Here is a 20,721-nt window from a genome sequence, read left to right as displayed (position 1 = left end):
TGAGATTGCGTGGGAGACACAACAAGAGGTGGGGGCCCGCGGGTGGGGTGAGGTGGAGCAGACCCATGAGACCACCCCTCCTTCCCAGCCCAGAGCCCCAGCCTCTCCCCATAGTCTCAACATGGTCCGCACCGTGGTGCTCATCACCAGCTGTTCCTTGGGCATCAGCCTGCACTTGGTGAGATCGCGCCACTGCACTCCAGCCTGGCGTTGGACCCATCACATAACTTCATAGGTATAGATAGGTAGGGACAGGGATGGAGGTAAGGGAGGAGCTGGCTGGGTGTGGTGGTTCACGCCTGTAACCCCAGTACTTTCGGAGGCCAAAGTGGGCAGATCATGAGGTCAAGAGATCGAGACCATCATGGCCAACATGGTGAAACGCATCTCTACTAAAAATACAAAAATTAGCTGGGCATGGTGGTGCACACCTATAGTCCCAACTACTTGGGAGGCTGAGGCAGGAGAATCGCTTGAACCCGGGAGGCGGAGGTTGCAGTGAGCCGAGATCGTGCCACTGCACTCCAGCCTGGGCAAAAGGAGTGAAACCCTGTCTCAAAAAAACAAAACAAAACAAAAAAGGGAGGAGCCTTTGGAGGCAAGAAGAGAAGTCAGATCTTCCTCCTCTCCCCTAACCTCCAGTGTACGCCACCATGAGGGACCTGAAAACACAGGGCCAGCTATGGGAGGCAGCCAGGGCCCAGGGGTGCCCTCTGGACTCCCTGGAGACACTGCAGCTGGACGTAAGGGACTCAAAATCCGTGGCCGATGCCCAGGGATGCGTGACCGAGGGCCGCGTGGACATACTGGGTGAGCCTCGAGAAACACTTGGGCTCCTAGGAGCCTTTACCCTGTGTTCAAACCACCAAGTCCCGAGGACCAGAGAGCACGAGGGCACAGGCCGGTTTGAGGGTGATGCTGAGGCTGCTCGGGCCTCTGTCCCCGCAGTGTGTAACGCGGGCCAGGGCCTGCTGGGGCCGCTGGAGGCGCTGGGGGAGGACGCCGTGGGCTCTGTGCTGGATGTGAACGTGGCAGGGACTGTGCGGATGCTGCAGGCCTTCCTGCCAGAGATGAAGCGGCGCGGTTCGGGGCGCGTGTTGGTGACCGGGAGCATGGGAGGACTGATGGGTGAGTGGCAGGGACAGGCCGCAGCTCCAGAGTCTTCGCGTGCGGAGCTGAGCCTTGAAGACAGGCTCCGCGGGGAGGGGCAGTCAGCTTGGAGGGGCACCGTCTGCCCGGGGATGGCCCCCTGGTCGCTGAGCCTCGGGAACCTCGTCTCCCCCAACCACCAAGGTCTGCCCTTCAATGACGTTTACTGCGCCAGCAAGTTTGCGCTGGAAGGCTTATGCGAGAGTCTGGCGGTTCTGCTGCCGCCCTTTGGGGTCCAGTGAGTAAACACCCGCTTCCCCTCACCCCGCGAACCCTCTGAACTCTGACCTAGAGACCCCAAGCACCCTGTCTTGCCGGAGCCACTCTAGGGCGATCTCCCCGACCCTCCCTGCCCGGTTCACATTTGCTGTGTGCCAGGCACTTGGGCTGGGCGCATGGCATGCGTTGTGCCATCTGCTGACCTGGCTGCTGAAGTGTCGATATTGTCATGTGGAAGCTTGGGCCCAGAGAGGTTAGGTGACCGACCCGAGGTCACACAGCGGCCAGGGACCCCGCCAGGGTCAAATCCTGACACCAGGGCTCCCTCGCAGGCTCAGATGGATGTGGGAGGGCTGCTCGGGCAGGAACCCGCTTTTCAAATGCTCTGGTTATTCCCAGCCCTCTTTGTGCCTTGCTTCGCGGCGCAGCGGTGGTGCTCTCGGTCGCGGCCGAGCCAGGGTCGGGGTCGGAGCCGGGGCTGAGGCTGGGGCTGGGGCTGGCGCCCGGCTCGCGTCCGCCCCCGCCCACTTGCCGCTCTCGGGCCGACAGCGTGAGCCTGATCGAGTGCGGCCCGGTGCACACCCCCTTCATGCAGAAGGTGTTGGGCGGCCCCGGCGGGATGCTGGACCGTACGGACACCCGGACCCGCCTCCTCTTCCACCAATACCTCCAGCACAACAAAGAGATCTTCCGCGAGGCCGCGCAGCACCCGGAGGAGGTGGTGGAGGTGAGCGCCGGGCCGGACTCCGGGAGCGGGGACGGTGCGTCCTCCCGTGCGCAGCCGGGGCCAGAGCTCCCTTCCCGCCGCCGCAGGTCTTCCTCACCGCTCTGCGCGCCCCGAAGCTGGCCCTGCGCTACTTCACCACCGAGCGCTTCCTGCCCCTGCAGCAGATGCGCCTGGACGACCCCAGCGGCTCCAGTTACGTCGCCGCCATGCACCGCAATGTGTTCCCCAGAGAGCCCGCAGAGGCGGAGGCCGGGGCCGGGGCCGGGGCCAGTGGGGTGGGGGACCCTGAGCTCGGTGATCCTCTGGCCGCCCCGCAGTAGAGGCTCCCTCAGCCGCTGTCTCGCGCCCTCCTTTGTCCCCTGGGTCTGTGTGGTCCCTGGGGATGGGGTGGCGGCGGCAGCTGTGGATGGCGAACTAAGACCGATCGCCTTAGCCCGGTATACCTGCGCGACTATATGCGATGGCTGTCGACTGTAATCACAGAGGTTTGGGAGGCAGATGCAGGAGGATCGCTTGAGCCCAGGAGTTCGAGACCAGCCTGAGCAACATAGTGAGATCCCTATTTCTACAAAAATGACCACAGTGGCATCATTCCTTGAGCTCAGGAGTTGGAGGCTGCAGTGAGCATGATTGGGCCATTGCACTCCAGCCTTGGTGACAGAGTGAGACCTGTCAATCCATCAATCAAATCAACCAATCAACCAATGGACCAACTCAGAAACTGAGGTCCAGATAGAAGCCAGCCCAGGGTCAGGCCGGGCGCGGTGGCTCAAGCCTGTAATCCCAGCACTTTGGGAGGCCGAGGCGGGTGGATCACGAGGTCAAGAGATCGAGACCATCCTGGTCAACATGGTGAAACCCCGTCTCTACTAATACAAAAAATTAGCTGGGCACGGTGGCGTGTGCCTGTAATCCCAGCTACTCAGGAGGCTGAGGCAGGAGAATTGCCTGAACCCAGGAGGCGGAGATTGCGGTGAGCCGAGATCGCGCCATTGCGCTCCAGCCTGGGTATCAAGAGCGAAACTCCGTCTCAAAAAAAAAAAAAAAAAAAAAAAAAAAAAAAAGAAGCCAGCCCAGGGTCACCCCTCAAGTCCACAGCAAAGTCCAGACATAGTCTCTGGATACCCAAGGGGCATCTGCAGGAGGAGTTAGGTGGGACTTGGGTTGGGTAGAGTCAGGTTGTGACCTGGACTCCATTAGCCAGAAGACCTCAGGCACGTTCCTTGCTTTCTCTTTTTTTTTTTTTTGAGTCAGAGTTTCACTCTTGTTGCCCAGGCTGAAGTGCAATGGTGTGATCAAGGCTCATTACAACCTCTGCCTCCCAGGTTTAAGCAATTCTCCTGCCTCAGCTCCTGAGTAGCTGGGATTACAGGCATGTGCCACCATGCCTGGCTAATTTTGTATTTTCAGTAGAGATGGGGTTTCTCCATGTTGATCAGGCTGGTCTCGAACCCCCAACCTCAAGTGATCCACCCTCCTCAGCCTCCCAAAGTGCTGGGATTACAGGCCTGAGCCACCATGTCCAGTCCTCTGAGTCTTTCTTATCTGTAAAATGGGTATAAAAATACCTCTCTAATGGGTTTTAGTAAGGGTTGAGATAATGCCTGAAAGTGCTAGCATAGAGGTCTTAATAGCCAGCAAGGACTGTTAGAACGAATAGCAGTATGACTACTGTCACATTTCACAAATGTGTAAAGAAGAAAGAGGGCTAAATGAATCAAAGGGAGACAGCCCCACTCACCCTGCTCTGCCCCAGAGGACTGAGAGATCCCCACTCTCTGGGAAGCTGCCTCACCAGGAGGTCCAGCTGGGGCTACAGGCCTGGCTGGTTTGCTACAGTGGCCTGTCCTTCCTGAGCCCAGGGGAAGGTCCCAGGGTGGCAGGAGTCATTGATAGGGGCCAGTAGAGCTGTAGAGCTACTCTCTTAGCTTCTGTGGAGCTCTGGTGCAGGGGAGGAAGAGTGAACAGATAAGAGGCTAGGTGAGGATGCAGGCAGAGGAAGGGGGCAGGAGTGTCCCAGGAGGGGGCAGTAGGTACCCAGGGAGGGATTCAGCTGGGTCTGAGAGGGAGGGAAAGGTGAGGGGAATGGCCTTTGTAGTGGGCAGGGACATGACCACAGAAAGCCTGGGAAGTGGAAACAGACAGGAGCCTGCTGGAGTTCTTGGAGCTTTGTGTGGGGCAGTGGGGGAAGGAGGCAGGCACTCCACCGTGACCTGCCCCCGCCTCCGCCTCCGGATGAGGTTCTTCTCTGCCTGTGCCTGCTCTCAGAAGAAGAGGCCTCGCAGCCAGCAACTCCTGCTAGTCTCCTTTCCCTGCTGACCCACAGGGATCTGCTGTCCCTACAGCACCCAGGAAGGCCACAGGGAGGGGGCGCAGGCGGCATGGGTTTCTGAAGCAATAGGATCTGCTCTGTGTGGCTCTCGCCCCTTTGCCCCTCTGTGACAGTGTGTGTACGTGTCTGTGCATGCGTGTACCTGTGTGGTGTGGCTCACAAGGTCACCCCTGGTGGGTGGGATAATAAGAGACAGAGTGACCCTTCTCTTCTGTACATTCATACTTTTTTTTCAAACTTGTGAATATTCACACTGTTAATAATTCTGTGCAGTCCCATGACTTCCAATACCACTTACGTGCCGATAACCCCCAAGCAAAGAAACCCTTCCATGCCTTCAACCCACTGGCTCCCACGAACTCCAGGTCTGTATCTCCAACTGCCTACTGGATACATCACCACTTGATGCAATGAACTTCTGGAAAACCCAATTCCAGATTTCTACTCCTACCGGCTTTCTTGAGCGGCGCTGCTCCAAGTGTGACCCAAAACCAGTAGCAGCAGCAGCAGCACCCCGAGCTGTGAGACAGCAAATTCTCAGGCCCTACCTTAGACCCGAAGCAGAAGCTCCGTTGGTTTATTGTTTTTGTTTTTGTTTTGAGATGGAGTCTTGCTCTGTCACCAGGCTAGGGTGTATGTGGCAATCTCGGCTCACTGCAACCTCCACCTCCCGGGTTCAAGCGAGACTCCTTCCTCAGCCTCCCAAACAGCTGAGACTACGGGCGTGCCACGATGCCTGGCTAATTTTTTTTTTTTCCTGAAATGTAGTCTTGCTCTGTCATCTAGGTTAGAGTTCAGGGGTGTGATCGTGGCTTACTGCAACCCCTGTTTCCCAGGTTCAAGCAATTCTGCTGCCTCAGCCTACCACATAGCTGGGATCATAGGTGTGTGCCACCATGCCAGGCTAATTTTTGTATTTTTAATAGAGATGGGGTTTCACCATGTTGGGCAGGCTGGTCTTGAACTCCTGACCTCAAGTGATTCACCTGGCGTGGCCTCCCAAAGTGCTGGGATTATAGGTGTGAGCCACTGTGGCCGGCCACATCCCTGTTTTTAATACTAACCCTGACCTTTGAACGGAGAATGCTCTCCTGTTGCAGGAAAACTTTTCAAACCTGGTTTTTCCTTTGCTGTCATGCCACAACAGTCACCAACACAGAAGACTTCTGTGATCAAATATTTGGAGGATTTTCCCCACACACCAAGCAGTGGACATCAGGTGGGTGTCTTCCATATCAGTTCCAATGTAATCTACCAGAAACAGCATCAGATCCCACACAGTTAGGGTGCAGACCCATGAGACCACCCCCTCCTTCCCACCAGTCACAAGTCCTGATGCCTGGAACTACTGACTGACTGGCTTCAAGTTGGAGTTTCTGTGACCCTCTTCCCCTCTTTGGATTCAACTAATTTGCTACAGCGGCCCACAAAACACAGGGAAACTCTTATTATGTTTACTGGTTTATTATGGAGGAAAATGTTTCTTCTTTCTTCTTTTTTTTTTTTTTTTTTGAGACAGGGTTTTGCTCTGTCAACTAGAGTGAGTGCAGTGGCAGGGTCTGGCTCTGTTATCCAGCCTGGAGTGCAGTGACACAATCTCGGCTCACTGAAGCCTCGATTGCCCCCAACCCCCGCCACCACCCCGGCTCAAGCTATTCTCTTGCCTCAATACCCCACCCTCCCAAGTAGCTGGGACTCCAGGCACACCCCACTATGCCCAGGTAAATTTTTTTGTTTTTTTCTTTTTCTTTTTTTACTTTTTTGTAGAGACGGGGTTTCACTATGTTGGCCAGGATGGTCTTGATCTCTTGACCCCGTGATCTGCCCGCCTCGGCCTCCCAAAGTGCTGGGATTACAGGCGTGAGTCACCGCGCCCGGCCCAATTTTTTTGTAGTTTTTGCAGAGACGGGTCTCACTCTGTTGCCCTGGTTGGTCTTAAACTCCTGGGCTCGAGCAATCCCCTTGCCTCAGCCTCCAAAATTGCTGGCATCATAGCATGAGCCACCGTGCCCATCCCTGAAGGATATTTTAAAGGATAGAAATAAACAGCCGTATGAAGAGATGCAGACAGGGGGTCTGGAAGGGTCCAGAGCTGGAGCTTCCATCTCCGTAGAGCTGGGGTTATGTCACCCTCCGGGCACACAGATGAGTTCTCCACCTTCCCGTCAGCCTCCACACCTTCAGCTCCCAGAAGCTCCCCGAACCCTGTCCTTTGGGCCTTTGTGGAGAACTTCGTTGGCTTCATCATTGAAGCATGGACAACCGTGAAAATGTGTTTGGACAAAAAGGGTCTGATCTAAGCCCAGCAAGGCCGGTCCTGATTCTTCCGGCCTTTGTGCAGCATTCCTTTCTCCATGGTATGGGGCAAGGACCCACTTTGGAATGAGGATCCTACAACCCACATCAGATTAGAGTCCTGCCTTGGGCAGGTGAAAAATGACACGAGAAGGTCAGAAGAGGAGAGGTTGTTTTCTGAGTCCTGGGGTGCCCCAACATTACAGTGAAAGATTGTAACCGTGGTCATGTGAGTTATGAGCTAGGAACTGGACGAAACCAACATACATACAATCAACTCCAACCTCCCAGCGCCTTTCCTTTCACAGCCTCTGCAGCAAACTCCGGTCACTGTCATTGCTCCTGTGGCCTAGAGGCATGCCCAGGGGAATCTGCCCAGGGTGCCAGTCCGTGCCCACATGGGAACCCACACCTGCTTGTAAAGCCTTCCCTCCCTCTGAGCAGCAACCAGGACAGTTTGGTGTTCCAAGCAGTGGGCTCCTGTCTGTTTTGACTCAGAACAGGGTGGGGAGAGCAGGCCAGGGACCCGCAGGAGGGCTTATCCTTGAGATTGCGTGGGAGACATAACAAGAGGTGGGGGCCCGCGGGCGGGGTGGGGCGGAGCAGGTGATATCCAGCCCAGAGCCCCAGCCTCTTCCCACAGTCTCACCATGGCCCGCACCGTGGTGCTCATCACTGGCTGTTCCTCGGGCATCGGCCTGCACTTGGCTGTACGACTGGCGTCGGACCCATCTCAGAGCTTCAAAGGTATAGATAGGTAGGGACAGGGATGGAGAGAAGGGAGGAGCCCTTGGAGGTCAGAAGAGAAGTCAGATCTTCCTCCTCTCCCCTAACCTCCAGTGTACGCCACCATGAGGGACCTGAAAACACAGGGCCAGCTATGGGAGGCAGCCAGGGCCCAGGGGTGCCCTCTGGACTCCCTGGAGACATTGCAGCTGGACGTAAGGGACTCAAAATCTGTGGCTGATGCCCAGGCATGCGTGACCGAGGGCCGCGTGGACATACTGGGTGAGCCTCGAGAAACACTTGGGCTCCTAGGAGCCTTTACCCTGTGTTCAAACCACCAAGTCCCGAGGACCAGAGAGCACGAGGGCACAGGCCGGTTTGAGGGTGATGCTGAGGCTGCTCGGGCCTCTGTCCCCGCAGTGTGTAACGCGGGCCAGGGCCTGCTGGGGCCGCTGGAGGCGCTGGGGGAGGATGCTGTGGGCTCTGTGCTGGATGTGAACGTGGCAGGGACTGTGCGGATGCTGCAGGCCTTCCTGCCAGAGATGAAGCGGCGCGGTTCGGGGCGCGTGTTGGTGACCGGGAGCATGGGAGGACTGATGGGTGAGTGGCAGGGACAGGCCGCAGCTCCAGAGTCTTCGCGTGCGGAGCTGAGCCTTGAAGACAGGCTCCGCGGGGAGGGGCAGTCAGCTTGGAGGGGCACCGTCTGCCCGGGGATGGCCCCCTGGTCGCTGAGCCTCGGGAACCTCGTCTCCCCCAACCACCAAGGTCTGCCCTTCAATGACGTTTATTGCGCCAGCAAGTTTGCGCTGGAAGGCTTATGCGAGAGTCTGGCGGTTCTGCTGCCGCCCTTTGGGGTCCAGTGAGTAAACACCCGCTTCCCCTCACCCCGCGAACCCTCTGAACTCTGACCTAGAGACCCCAAGCACCCTGTCTTGCCGGAGCCACTCTAGGGCGATCTCCCCGACCCTCCCTGCCCGGTTCACATTTGCTGTGTGCCAGGCACTTGGGCTGGGCGCATGGCATGCGTTGTGCCATCTGCTGACCTGGCTGCTGAAGTGTCGATATTGTCATGTGGAAGCTTGGGCCCAGAGAGGTTAGGTGACCGACCCGAGGTCACACAGCGGCCAGGGACCCCGCCAGGGTCAAATCCTGACACCAGGGCTCCCTCGCAGGCTCAGATGGATGTGGGAGGGCTGCTCGGGCAGGAACCCGCTTTTCAAATGCTCTGGTTATTCCCAGCGCTCTTTGTGCCTTGCTTCGCGGCGCAGCGGTGGTGCTCTCGGTCGCGGCCGAGCCAGGGTCGGGGTCGGAGCCGGGGCTGAGGCTGGGGCTGGGGCTGGCGCCCGGCTCGCGTCCGCCCCCGCCCACTTGCCGCTCTCGGGCCGACAGCGTGAGCCTGATCGAGTGCGGCCCGGTGCACACCCCCTTCATGCAGAAGGTGTTGGGCGGCCCCGGCGGGATGCTGGACCGTACGGACACCCGGACCCGCCTCCTCTTCCACCAATACCTCCAGCACAACAAAGAGATCTTCCGCGAGGCCGCGCAGCACCCGGAGGAGGTGGTGGAGGTGAGCGCCGGGCCGGACTCCGGGAGCGGGGACGGTGCGTCCTCCCGTGCGCAGCCGGGGCCAGAGCTCCCTTCCCGCCGCCACAGGTCTTCCTCACCGCTCTGCGCGCCCCGAAGCCGGCCCTGCGCTACTTCACCACCGAGCGCTTCCTGCCCCTGCAGCAGATGCGCCTGGACGACCCCAGCGGCTCCAGTTACGTCGCCGCCATGCACCGCAATGTGTTCCCCAGAGAGCCCGCAGAGGCGGAGGCCGGGGCCGGGGCCGGGGCCAGTGGGGTGGGGGACCCTGAGCTCGGTGATCCTCTGGCCGCCCCGCAGTAGAGGCTCCCTCAGCCGCTGTCTCGCGCCCTCCTTTGTCCCCTGGGTCTGTGTGGTCCCTGGGGATGGGGTGGCGGCGGCAGCTGTGGATGGCGAACTAAGACCGATCGCCTTAGCCCGGTATACCTGCGCGACTATATGCGATGGCTGTCGACTGTAATCACAGAGGTTTGGGAGGCAGATGCAGGAGGATCGCTTGAGCCCAGGAGTTCGAGACCAGCCTGAGCAACATAGTGAGATCCCTATTTCTACAAAAATGACCACAGTGGCATCATTCCTTGAGCTCAGGAGTTGGAGGCTGCAGTGAGCATGATTGGGCCATTGCACTCCAGCCTTGGTGACAGAGTGAGACCTGTCAATCCATCAATCAAATCAACCAATCAACCAATGGACCAACTCAGAAACTGAGGTCCAGATAGAAGCCAGCCCAGGGTCACCCCTCAAGTCCACAGCAAAGTCCAGACATAGTCTCTGGATACCCAAGGGGCATCTGCAGGAGGAGTTAGGTGGGACTTGGGTTGGGTAGAGTCAGGTTGTGACCTGGACTCCATTAGCCAGAAGACCTCAGGCACGTTCCTTGCTTTCTCTTTTTTTTTTTTTTGAGTCAGAGTTTCACTCTTGTTGCCCAGGCTGAAGTGCAATGGTGTGATCAAGGCTCATTACAACCTCTGCCTCCCAGGTTTAAGCAATTCTCCTGCCTCAGCTCCTGAGTAGCTGGGATTACAGGCATGTGCCACCATGCCTGGCTAATTTTGTATTTTCAGTAGAGATGGGGTTTCTCCATGTTGATCAGGCTGGTCTCGAACCCCCAACCTCAAGTGATCCACCCTCCTCAGCCTCCCAAAGTGCTGGGATTACAGGCCTGAGCCACCATGTCCAGTCCTCTGAGTCTTTCTTATCTGTAAAATGGGTATAAAAATACCTCTCTAATGGGTTTTAGTAAGGGTTGAGATAATGCCTGAAAGTGCTAGCATAGAGGTCTTAATAGCCAGCAAGGACTGTTAGAACGAATAGCAGTATGACTACTGTCACATTTCACAAATGTGTAAAGAAGAAAGAGGGCTAAATGAATCAAAGGGAGACAGCCCCACTCACCCTGCTCTGCCCCAGAGGACTGAGAGATCCCCACTCTCTGGGAAGCTGCCTCACCAGGAGGTCCAGCTGGGGCTACAGGCCTGGCTGGTTTGCTACAGTGGCCTGTCCTTCCTGAGCCCAGGGGAAGGTCCCAGGGTGGCAGGAGTCATTGATAGGGGCCAGTAGAGCTGTAGAGCTACTCTCTTAGCTTCTGTGGAGCTCTGGTGCAGGGGAGGAAGAGTGAACAGATAAGAGGCTAGGTGAGGATGCAGGCAGAGGAAGGGGGCAGGAGTGTCCCAGGAGGGGGCAGTAGGTACCCAGGGAGGGATTCAGCTGGGTCTGAGAGGGAGGGAAAGGTGAGGGGAATGGCCTTTGTAGTGGGCAGGGACATGACCACAGAAAGCCTGGGAAGTGGAAACAGACAGGAGCCTGCTGGAGTTCTTGGAGCTTTGTGTGGGGCAGTGGGGGAAGGAGGCAGGCACTCCACCGTGACCTGCCCCCGCCTCCGCCTCCGGATGAGGTTCTTCTCTGCCTGTGCCTGCTCTCAGAAGAAGAGGCCTCGCAGCCAGCAACTCCTGCTAGTCTCCTTTCCCTGCTGACCCACAGGGATCTGCTGTCCCTACAGCACCCAGGAAGGCCACAGGGAGGGGGCGCAGGCGGCATGGGTTTCTGAAGCAATAGGATCTGCTCTGTGTGGCTCTCGCCCCTTTGCCCCTCTGTGACAGTGTGTGTACGTGTCTGTGCATGCGTATACCTGTGTGGTGTGGCTCACAAGGTCACCCCTGGTGGGTGGGATAATAAGAGACAGAGTGACCCTTCTCTTCTGTACATTCATACTTTTTTTTCAAACTTGTGAATATTCACACTGTTAATAATTCTGTGCAGTCCCATGACTTCCAATACCACTTACGTGCCGATAACCCCCAAGCAAAGAAACCCTTCCATGCCTTCAACCCACTGGCTCCCACGAACTCCAGGTCTGTATCTCCAACTGCCTACTGGATACATCACCACTTGATGCAATGAACTTCTGGAAAACCCAATTCCAGATTTCTACTCCTACCGGCTTTCTTGAGCGGCGCTGCTCCAAGTGTGACCCAAAACCAGTAGCAGCAGCAGCAGCACCCCGAGCTGTGAGACAGCAAATTCTCAGGCCCTACCTTAGACCCGAAGCAGAAGCTCCGTTGGTTTATTGTTTTTGTTTTTGTTTTGAGATGGAGTCTTGCTCTGTCACCAGGCTAGGGTGTATGTGGCAATCTCGGCTCACTGCAACCTCCACCTCCCGGGTTCAAGCGAGACTCCTTCCTCAGCCTCCCAAACAGCTGAGACTACGGGCGTGCCACGATGCCTGGCTAATTTTTTTTTTTTCCTGAAATGTAGTCTTGCTCTGTCATCTAGGTTAGAGTTCAGGGGTGTGATCGTGGCTTACTGCAACCCCTGTTTCCCAGGTTCAAGCAATTCTGCTGCCTCAGCCTACCACATAGCTGGGATCATAGGTGTGTGCCACCATGCCAGGCTAATTTTTGTATTTTTAATAGAGATGGGGTTTCACCATGTTGGGCAGACTGGTCTTGAACTCCTGACCTCAAGTGATTCACCTGGCATGGCCTCCCAAAGTGCTGGGATTATAGGTGTGAGCCACTGTGGCCGGCCACATCCCTGTTTTTAATACTAACCCTGACCTTTGAACGGAGAATGCTCTCCTGTTGCAGGAAAACTTTTCAAACCTGGTTTTTCCTTTGCTGTCATGCCACAACAGTCACCAACACAGAAGACTTCTGTGATCAAATATTTGGAGGATTTTCCCCACACACCAAGCAGTGGACATCAGGTGGGTGTCTTCCATATCAGTTCCAATGTAATCTACCAGAAACAGCATCAGATCCCACACAGTTAGGGTGCAGACCCATGAGACCACCCCCTCCTTCCCACCAGTCACAAGTCCTGATGCCTGGAACTACTGACTGACTGGCTTCAAGTTGGAGTTTCTGTGACCCTCTTCCCCTCTTTGGATTCAACTAATTTGCTACAGCGGCCCACAAAACACAGGGAAACTCTTATTATGTTTACTGGTTTATTATGGAGGAAAATGTTTCTTCTTTATTCTTTTTTTTTTTTTTTTTGAGACAGGGTTTTGCTCTGTCAACTAGAGTGAGTGCAGTGGCAGGGTCTGGCTCTGTTATCCAGCCTGGAGTGCAGTGACACAATCTCGGCTCACTGAAGCCTCGATTGCCCCCAACCCCCGCCACCACCCCGGCTCAAGCTATTCTCTTGCCTCAATACCCCACCCTCCCAAGTAGCTGGGACTCCAGGCACACCCCACTATGCCCAGGTAAATTTTTTTGTTTTTTTCTTTTTCTTTTTTTACTTTTTTGTAGAGACGGGGTTTCACTATGTTGGCCAGGATGGTCTTGATCTCTTGACCCCGTGATCTGCCCGCCTCGGCCTCCCAAAGTGCTGGGATTACAGGCGTGAGTCACCGCGCCCGGCCCAATTTTTTTGTAGTTTTTGCAGAGACGGGTCTCACTCTGTTGCCCTGGTTGGTCTTAAACTCCTGGGCTCGAGCAATCCCCTTGCCTCAGCCTCCAAAATTGCTGGCATCATAGCATGAGCCACCGTGCCCATCCCTGAAGGATATTTTAAAGGATAGAAATAAACAGCCGTATGAAGAGATGCAGACAGGGGGTCTGGAAGGGTCCAGAGCTGGAGCTTCCATCTCCGTAGAGCTGGGGTTACGTCACCCTCCAGGCACACAGATGAGTTCTCCACCTTCCCGTCAGCCTCCACGCCTTCAGCTCCCAGAAGCTCCCCGAACCCTGTCCTTTGGGCCTTTGTGGAGAACTTCGTTGGCTTCATCATTGAAGCATGGACAACCGTGAAAATGTGTTTGGACAAAAAGGGTCTGATCTAAGCCCAGCAAGGCCGGTCCTGATTCTTCCGGCCTTTGTGCAGCATTCCTTTCTCCATGGTATGGGGCAAGGACCCACTTTGGAATGAGGATCCTACAACCCACATCAGATTAGAGTCCTGCCTTGGGCAGGTGAAAAATGACACGAGAAGGTCAGAAGAGGAGAGGTTGTTTTCTGAGTCCTGAGGCGCCCCAACATTACAGTGAAAGATTGTAACCGTGGTCATGTGAGTTATGAGCTAGGAACTGGACGAAACCAACATACATACAATCAACTCCAACCTCCCAGCGCCCTTCCTTTCACAGCCTCTGCAGCAAACTCCGGTCACTGTCATTGCTCCTGTGGCCTAGAGGCATGCCCAGGGGAATCTGCCCAGGGTGCCAGTCCGTGCCCACATGGGAACCCACACCTGCTTGTAAAGCCTTCCCTCCCTCTGAGCAGCAACCAGGACAGTTTGGTGTTCCAAGCAGTGGGCTCCTGTCTGTTTTGACTCAGAACAGGGTGGGGAGAGCAGGCCAGGGACCCGCAGGAGGGCTTATCCTTGAGATTGCGTGGGAGACATAACAAGAGGTGGGGGCCCGCGGGCGGGGTGGGGCGGAGCAGGTGATATCCAGCCCAGAGCCCCAGCCTCTTCCCACAGTCTCACCATGGCCCGCACCGTGGTGCTCATCACTGGCTGTTCCTCGGGCATCGGCCTGCACTTGGCCGTACGACTGGCGTCGGACCCATCTCAGAGCTTCAAAGGTATAGATAGGTAGGGACAGGGATGGAGAGAAGGGAGGAGCCCTTGGAGATCAGAAGAGAAGTCAGATCTTCCTCCTCTCCCCTAACCTCCAGTGTACGCCACCATGAGGGACCTGAAAACACAGGGCCAGCTATGGGAGGCAGCCAGGGCCCAGGGGTGCCCTCTGGACTCCCTGGAGACATTGCAGCTGGACGTAAGGGACTCAAAATCTGTGGCTGATGCCCAGGCATGCGTGACCGAGGGCCGCGTGGACATACTGGGTGAGCCTCAAGAAACACTTGGGCTCCTAGGAACCTTTACCCTGTGTTCAAACCACCAAGTCCCGAGTTCCAGGGAGCACGAGGGCACAGGCCGGGCCGAGGGTGATGCTGAGGCTGCTCCGGCCTCTGTCCCCGCAGTGTGTAACGCGGGCCAGGGCCTGCTGGGGCCGCTGGAGGCGCTGGGGGAGGACGCCGTGGGCTCTGTGCTGGATGTGAACGTGGCAGGGACTGTGCGGATGCTGCAGGCCTTCCTGCCAGAGATGAAGCGGCGCGGTTCGGGGCGCGTGTTGGTGACCGGGAGCATGGGAGGACTGATGGGTGAGTGGCAGGGACAGGGCCACAGCTCCAGATTCTTCGCGTGCGGAGCTGAGCCTTGAAGACAGGCTCCGCGGGGAGGGGCAGTCAGCTTGGAGGGACACCGTCTGCCCGAGGATGGCCCCCTGGTCGCTGAGCCTCGAGAACCTCGTCTCCCCCCACCACCAAGGTCTGCCCTTCAATGACGTTTACTGCGCCAGCAAGTTTGCGCTGGAAGGCTTATGCGAGAGTCTGGCGGTTCTGCTGCCGCCCTTTGGGGTCCAGTGAGTAAACACCCGCTTCCCCTCACCCCGCGAACCCTCTGAACTCTGACCTAGAGACCCCAAGCACCCTGTCTTGCGGGAGCCACTCTGGGGCGATCTCCCCGACCCTCCCTGCCCGGTTCACATTTGCTGTGTGCCAGGCACTTGGACTGGGCGCATGGCATGCATTGTGCCATCTGCTGACCTGGCTGCTGAAGTGTCGATATTGTCATGTGGAAGCTTGGGCCCAGAGAGGTTAGGTGACCGACCCGAGGTCACACAGCGGCCAGGGACCCCGCCAGGGTCAAAACCTGACACCAGGGCTCCCTCGCAGGCTCAGATGGATGTGGGAGGGCTGCTCGGGCAGGAACCCACTTTTCAAATGCTCTGGTTATTCCCAGCCCTCTTTGTGCCTTGCTTCGCGGCGCAGCGGTGGTGCTCTCGGTCGCGGCCGAGCCAGGGTCGGGGTGGGAGCCGGGGCTGAGGCTGGGGCTGGGGCTGGCGCCCGGCTCGTGTCCGCCCCCGCCCACTTGCCGCTCTCGGGCCGACAGCGTGAGCCTGATCGAGTGCGGCCCGGTGCACACCCCCTTCATGCAGAAGGTGTTGGGCGGCCCCGGCGGGATGCTGGACCGTACGGACACCCGGACCCGCCTCCTCTTCCACCAATACCTCCAGCACAACAAAGAGATCTTCCGCGAGGCCGCGCAGCACCCGGAGGAGGTGGTGGAGGTGAGCGCCGGGCCGGACTCCGGGAGCGGGGACGGTGCGTCCTCCCGTGCGCAGCCGGGGCCAGAGCTCCCTTCCCGCCGCCGCAGGTCTTCCTCACCGCTCTGCGCGCCCCGAAGCCGGCCCTGCGCTACTTCACCACCGAGCGCTTCCTGCCCCTGCAGCAGATGCGCCTGGACGACCCCAGCGGCTCCAGTTACGTCGCCGCCATGCACCGCAATGTGTTCCCCAGAGAGCCCGCAGAGGCGGAGGCCGGGGCCGGGGCCGGGGCCAGTGGGGTGGGGTACCCTGAGCTCGGTGATCCTCTGGCCGCCCCGCAGTAGAGGCTCCCTCAGCCGCTGTCTCGCGCCCTCCTTTGTCCCCTGGGTCTGTGTGGTCCCTGGGGATGGGGCGGCGGTGGCGGCTGTGGATGGCGAATTAAGACCGATCGCCTTAGCCCGGTATACCTGCGCGACTATATGCGATGGCTGTCGCCTGTAATCACAGCACTTTGGGAGGCGGATGCAGGAGGATTCCTTGAGCCCAGGAGTTTGAGATCAGCCTGGGCAATATAGTGAGACCCCCCCCCCCCACCGGCCATCTCTACAAAAATAAAACATTTTAAAATGACCACAGTGGCATCATTCCTTGAGCTCAGGAGTTGGAAGCTGCAGTGAGCATAATCTGGCCACTGCATTCCAGCCTTGGTGACAGAGTGAGACCCTGTCAATCAATCCAATCAACCAATGGACCGACCAACTCAGAAACCGAGGTCCAGAAAGAAGCCAGCCCAGGGTCACCCCTCAAGTCTACAGCTAAGTCCAGACATAGTCTCTGGATACCCAAAGGGCATCTGCAGGAGGAGTTAGGTGGGACTTGGGTTGGGTAGAGTCAGGTTGTGACCTGGACCACATTAGCCAGGAGACCTCAGGCACGTTCCTTGCTTTCCCTGAGTCTTTATTTTTTTATTCTTTGATATGGAGTTTCACTCTTGTTACCCAGGCTGGAGTGAACCTCAGCTCACTGCAACCTCCACCTCCAGGATTCAAGCGATTCTCCTGCCTCAGCCTCCCGAATAGCTGGGATCACAGGCATGCACCACCATGCCCAGCTAATTTTTGTATTTTTAGTAGAGATGGGGTTTCACCATATTGGCCAGGCTGGTCTCTAACTCCTGACCTCATGATCTGCCCTCCTCGGCCTCCCAAGTGCTGGGATTACAGGCGTTAGCCACCACGCCTGGCTTCTGTCGTCCAGGCTGGAGTGCAGTGGTGCAGTCTCAGCTCACTGCAACCTCTGCCTCTCGGGTTCAAGCGATTCTTCTGCCTCAGCTTCTCGGGTAGCTGGGACTACAGGCATGCCACCACACCCGGCTAATTTTTTATTTTTAATAGAGACAGAGTTTCACCCTATTGGTCAGGCTGATCTTGAACCCCTGACCTTGTGATCTGGCTACCTCAGTTTCCCAAAGTGCTGAAATTACAGGTGTAAGCCACCGCACCTGGCCTTGATTTTGAATTTTTAGTAGAGATGAGGGTTTCTCCATGTTGATCAGGCTGGTCTCGAACCCCCGACCTCAAGTGATCCACCCTTCTCAGCCTCCCAAAGTGCTGGGATTACAGGATTACAGGCCTGAGCCACCACGTCCAGCCCTCTAGTCTTTCTTATCTGTAAAATGGGTATAAAAATACCTCTCTAATGGGTTTTAGTAAGGGTTGAGATAATGCCTGAAAGTGCTAGCATAGAGGTCTTAATAGCCAGCAAGGACTGTTAGAACGAATAGCAGTATGACTACTGTCACATTTCACAAATGTGTAAAGAAGAAAGAGGGCTAAATGAATCAAAGGGAGACAGCCCCACTCACCCTGCTCTGCCCCAGAGGACTGAGAGATCCCCACTCTCTGGGAAGCTGCCTCACCAGGAGGTCCAGCTGGGGCTACAGGCCTAGCTGGTTTGCTACAGTGGCCTGTCCTTCCTGAGCCCAGGGGAAGGTCCCAGGGTGGCAGGAGTCATTGATAGGGGCCAGTAGAGCTGTAGAGCTACTCTCTTAGCTTCTGTGGAGCTCTGGTGCAGGGGAGGAAGAGTGAACAGATAAGAGGCTAGGTGAGGATGCAGGCAGAGGAAGGGGGCAGGAGTGTCCCAGGAGGGGGCAGTAGGTACCCGGGGAGGGATTTGGCTGGGTCTGAGAGGGAGGGAAGGGTAAGGGGAATGGCCTTTGTAGTGGGCAGGGACATGACCACAGAAAGCCTGGGAAGTGGAAACAGACAGGAGCCTGCTGGAGTTCTTGGAGCTTTGTGTGGGGCAGTGGGGGAAGGAGGCAGGCACTCCACCGTGACCTGCCCCCGCCTCTGCCTCCGGATGAGGTTCTTCTCTGCCTGCGCCTGCTCTCAGAAGAAGAGGCCTCGCAGCCAGCAACTCCTGCTAGTCTCCTTTCCCTGCTGACCCACAGGGATCTGCTGTCCCTACAGCACCCAGGAAGGCCACAGGGAGGGGGCGCAGGCGGCATGGGTTTCTAAAGCAATAGGATCTGCTCTGTGTGGCTCTCGCCAACCCCCTTTGCCCCTCTGTGACAGTGTGTGTACGTGTCTGTGCATGCGTGTACCTGTGTGGTGTGGCTCACAAGGTCACCCCTGGTGGGTGGGATAATAAGAGACAGAGTGACCCTTCTCTTCTGTACATTCATACTTTTTTTTTCCGAACTTGTGAATATTCACACTGTTAATAATTCTGTGCAGTCCCATGACTTCCAATACCACTTACGTGCTGATGACCCCCCAAGCAAAGAAACCCTTCCATGCCTTCAACCCACTGGCTCCCACGAGCTCCAGGTCTGTATCTCCAACTGCCTACTGGATACATCTCCACTTGATGCAATGACTTCATGTGTCCAAACCCCAGTTCCAGATTTCCAGTGCTCCTGCCGGCTCCTCCCCCAGTCTTCCCTACTTTAGTGACAACTCCATTTTTCCCAATACTCATTTTAAAAACCCTGGAGTAGCCCTTGACTCCAGTCTCTCTCCTCTTTCAACCATTTCATCAGCAAATACTGACAGCTCTAGCTTTATCATCAAAGCATATTCAGAAATCACCCTCTTTTGCATCACACACTGTCATCTTTCCTTTGAATTACTGCATAGCCTCCTAACTAGGTTTCCTGATTCCACTCTTGCCCAGCAGAAGAAGAAGAAGAAGAAAAAACCACAATGCCGTTAAAATGATCTTTTAAAAATGACAGGGTTGGGTGTGTTGGCTCATGCCTATAATCGTAGCACTTTGGGAGGCTGAGGCAGGTGTTATCGCTTGAGGTCAGGAGTTCGAGTCCAGCCTGGCCAATATGGTGACATCCTGTCTCTACTAAAAATACAAAAATTAGCTGGGCATGGTAGTAATCCCAGCTACTCTGGAGGCTGAGGCAGGAGAATCACTTGAACCAGGGAGGTGGAGGCTGCAGTGAGCCAAGATCGGGACACGGCACTCCAGCCTGGGCAATGCAGAGTCTCAAAAAAAAAAAAAAAAAAAAAGAGGGGCCGGGCGCGGTGGCTCACGCCTGTAGTCCCAGCACTTTGGGAGGCTGAGGCAGGTGGATCACGAGGTCAAGAGATCGAGACCATCCTGGTCAACATAGTGAAACCCCGTCTCTACTAAAAATACAAAAAAATTAGCTGGGCGTGGTGGCGCGTGCCTGTAGTCCCAGCTACTCGGGAGGCTGAGGCAGGAGAATTGCTTGAACCCAGGAGGCAGAGGTTGCAATGAGCCGAGGTCGCGCCACTGTACTCCAGCCTGGCACCTGGTGATGGAGTGAGACTATGTCTCAAAAAAAAAAGAAAAAGAAAAAGAAAAAAGGGAGCCTGAGCAACAAAGTGAGACCTGTCTCTACAAAAAAACATCAAAAAATTAGCTGGGTGTGGTGGCACACAACTGTAGTCTTGGCCACTTGGGAGGCTGATGTGGGAAGACTGCTTGAGCCCAGGAGGTTGAGGCTACAGTAAGCTGTGAGCACACCACTGGACTCCCACCTGGGTCATAGAGGGAGACCCTGTCTCAAAAAAGAAAAAAGCCGGGCGTGGTGGCTATGCCTGTAATCCCAGCACTTTGGGAGCCCGAGGTGGGTGAATCACTTGAGGTCAGGAGTTCGAGAGCAGCCTGGCCAACGTGATGAAACACCGTCTCCACTGAAAATACAAAAATTAGCTGGACATGGTAGTGTGTTCCTGTAATCCCAGCTACTTGGGAGGCTGAGGCAGGAGAATCACTTGAACCCGGCAGGCAGAGGTTGCAGTGAGCAGAGCTGAGATTGCACCAGTGCACTCCAGCCTGGGCAAAAAGAGGGAGACTCTGTCTCAAAAAAAAAAAAAAAAAAAAGAAAAAAAAAAAGAAAAAAGTCTATTCCTGTGTTTGCTCAGTACACTTTCTGTAGCTTCCAATTTCAGTAAAATCCAAGTGTCTTTGTCTGTTTTGTGCTGGCTAAATCAGAAAACCACAGACTGGATAATTTGCAAAGAACCAAAGTTTATTTTGCTCACAGTTTCACAGTTTTAGTGGCTGGAAAGTGCAAGAACCTGATGCAGCATCTGCTGAGGTTGTCCCAGGATGGAAGGGCAGAAGGTGGAAGCAAACAAGAGGGACAGGAAATTGGGCCTTTCATCGGGAGCCAGGCCAATGATAACAGTATTAATCTATTCAGGAGGGCAGAGCCCTCATGACCTAATTACCTTTCTCTCTCTTTTTTTTTTTTTTGAGATGGAGTTTCAGTCTTGCCACCCAGGCTGGAGTGCAGTGGCACGATCTAGGCTCACTGCAACCTCTGCCTCTCCGGTTCAAGCGATCCTCTTACCTCAACCTCCCGATTAGCTGGAATTACCATTGCCCGTCACCACACCTGGCTAATTTTGTATTTTTAGTAGAGATGGGGTTTCACCATGTTGGCCAGGCTGGTCTCAAACCCCTCAGGTGATCCACTCTCCTCGGCCTCCCATGTGCTGAGATTACAGGCATGAATCACTGCGCCTGGGTGACCTAATTACCTCTTAAAGGGCCTATTCTGCCCAGCACAGTGGCTCAGGCCTGTAATCCCAACACTTCAGGAGGCTGAGGTGGGAGGACTGTTTAAGCTTAGGAGTTCAAAACCAGCCTGGGCAA

The 20,721-nt window shown here is 56.0% G+C and overlaps 2 protein-coding genes and 1 pseudogene across 2 annotated transcripts; all 3 read left to right on the top strand.

Moving 5' to 3' along the window:
- The first annotated feature begins 121 nt into the window (after positions 1-121).
- LOC105711175 (estradiol 17-beta-dehydrogenase 1-like) lies at positions 122-2,415 on the top strand (annotated as a pseudogene).
- Positions 2,416-7,455: 5,040 nt separating this feature from the next.
- On the top strand, positions 7,456-9,335 carry LOC135271660 (estradiol 17-beta-dehydrogenase 1-like). Its single transcript, XM_064369337.1, has 5 exons — positions 7,456-7,730; positions 7,869-8,048; positions 8,214-8,307; positions 8,838-9,015; positions 9,102-9,335. The coding sequence occupies exons 1-5, from the start codon at positions 7,574-7,576 to the stop codon at positions 9,333-9,335; spliced, it is 843 nt and encodes a 280-aa protein (XP_064225407.1). The 5' UTR covers positions 7,456-7,573.
- A 4,627-nt stretch (positions 9,336-13,962) lies between these two features.
- On the top strand, positions 13,963-16,162 carry HSD17B1 (hydroxysteroid 17-beta dehydrogenase 1). Its single transcript, XM_021673662.2, has 6 exons — positions 13,963-14,059; positions 14,153-14,320; positions 14,459-14,638; positions 14,805-14,898; positions 15,429-15,606; positions 15,693-16,162. Exons 1-6 carry the CDS (start codon positions 13,963-13,965, stop codon positions 15,924-15,926), a joined length of 951 nt encoding a protein of 316 aa, XP_021529337.2. The 3' UTR covers positions 15,927-16,162.
- The last annotated feature ends 4,559 nt before the right edge of the window (positions 16,163-20,721 follow it).

This window comes from Aotus nancymaae, unplaced genomic scaffold, assembly GCF_030222135.1.
Source record: "Aotus nancymaae isolate 86718 unplaced genomic scaffold, 86718_ANA_hifiasm-v0.15.2.pri h1tg000089l, whole genome shotgun sequence".
In the NCBI taxonomy this organism is placed as follows: Eukaryota; Metazoa; Chordata; class Mammalia; order Primates; family Aotidae; genus Aotus; species Aotus nancymaae.
The sequence above is the reverse complement of the archived record's forward strand: the minus strand, read 5'-3'. Positions and strand labels throughout refer to the sequence as shown.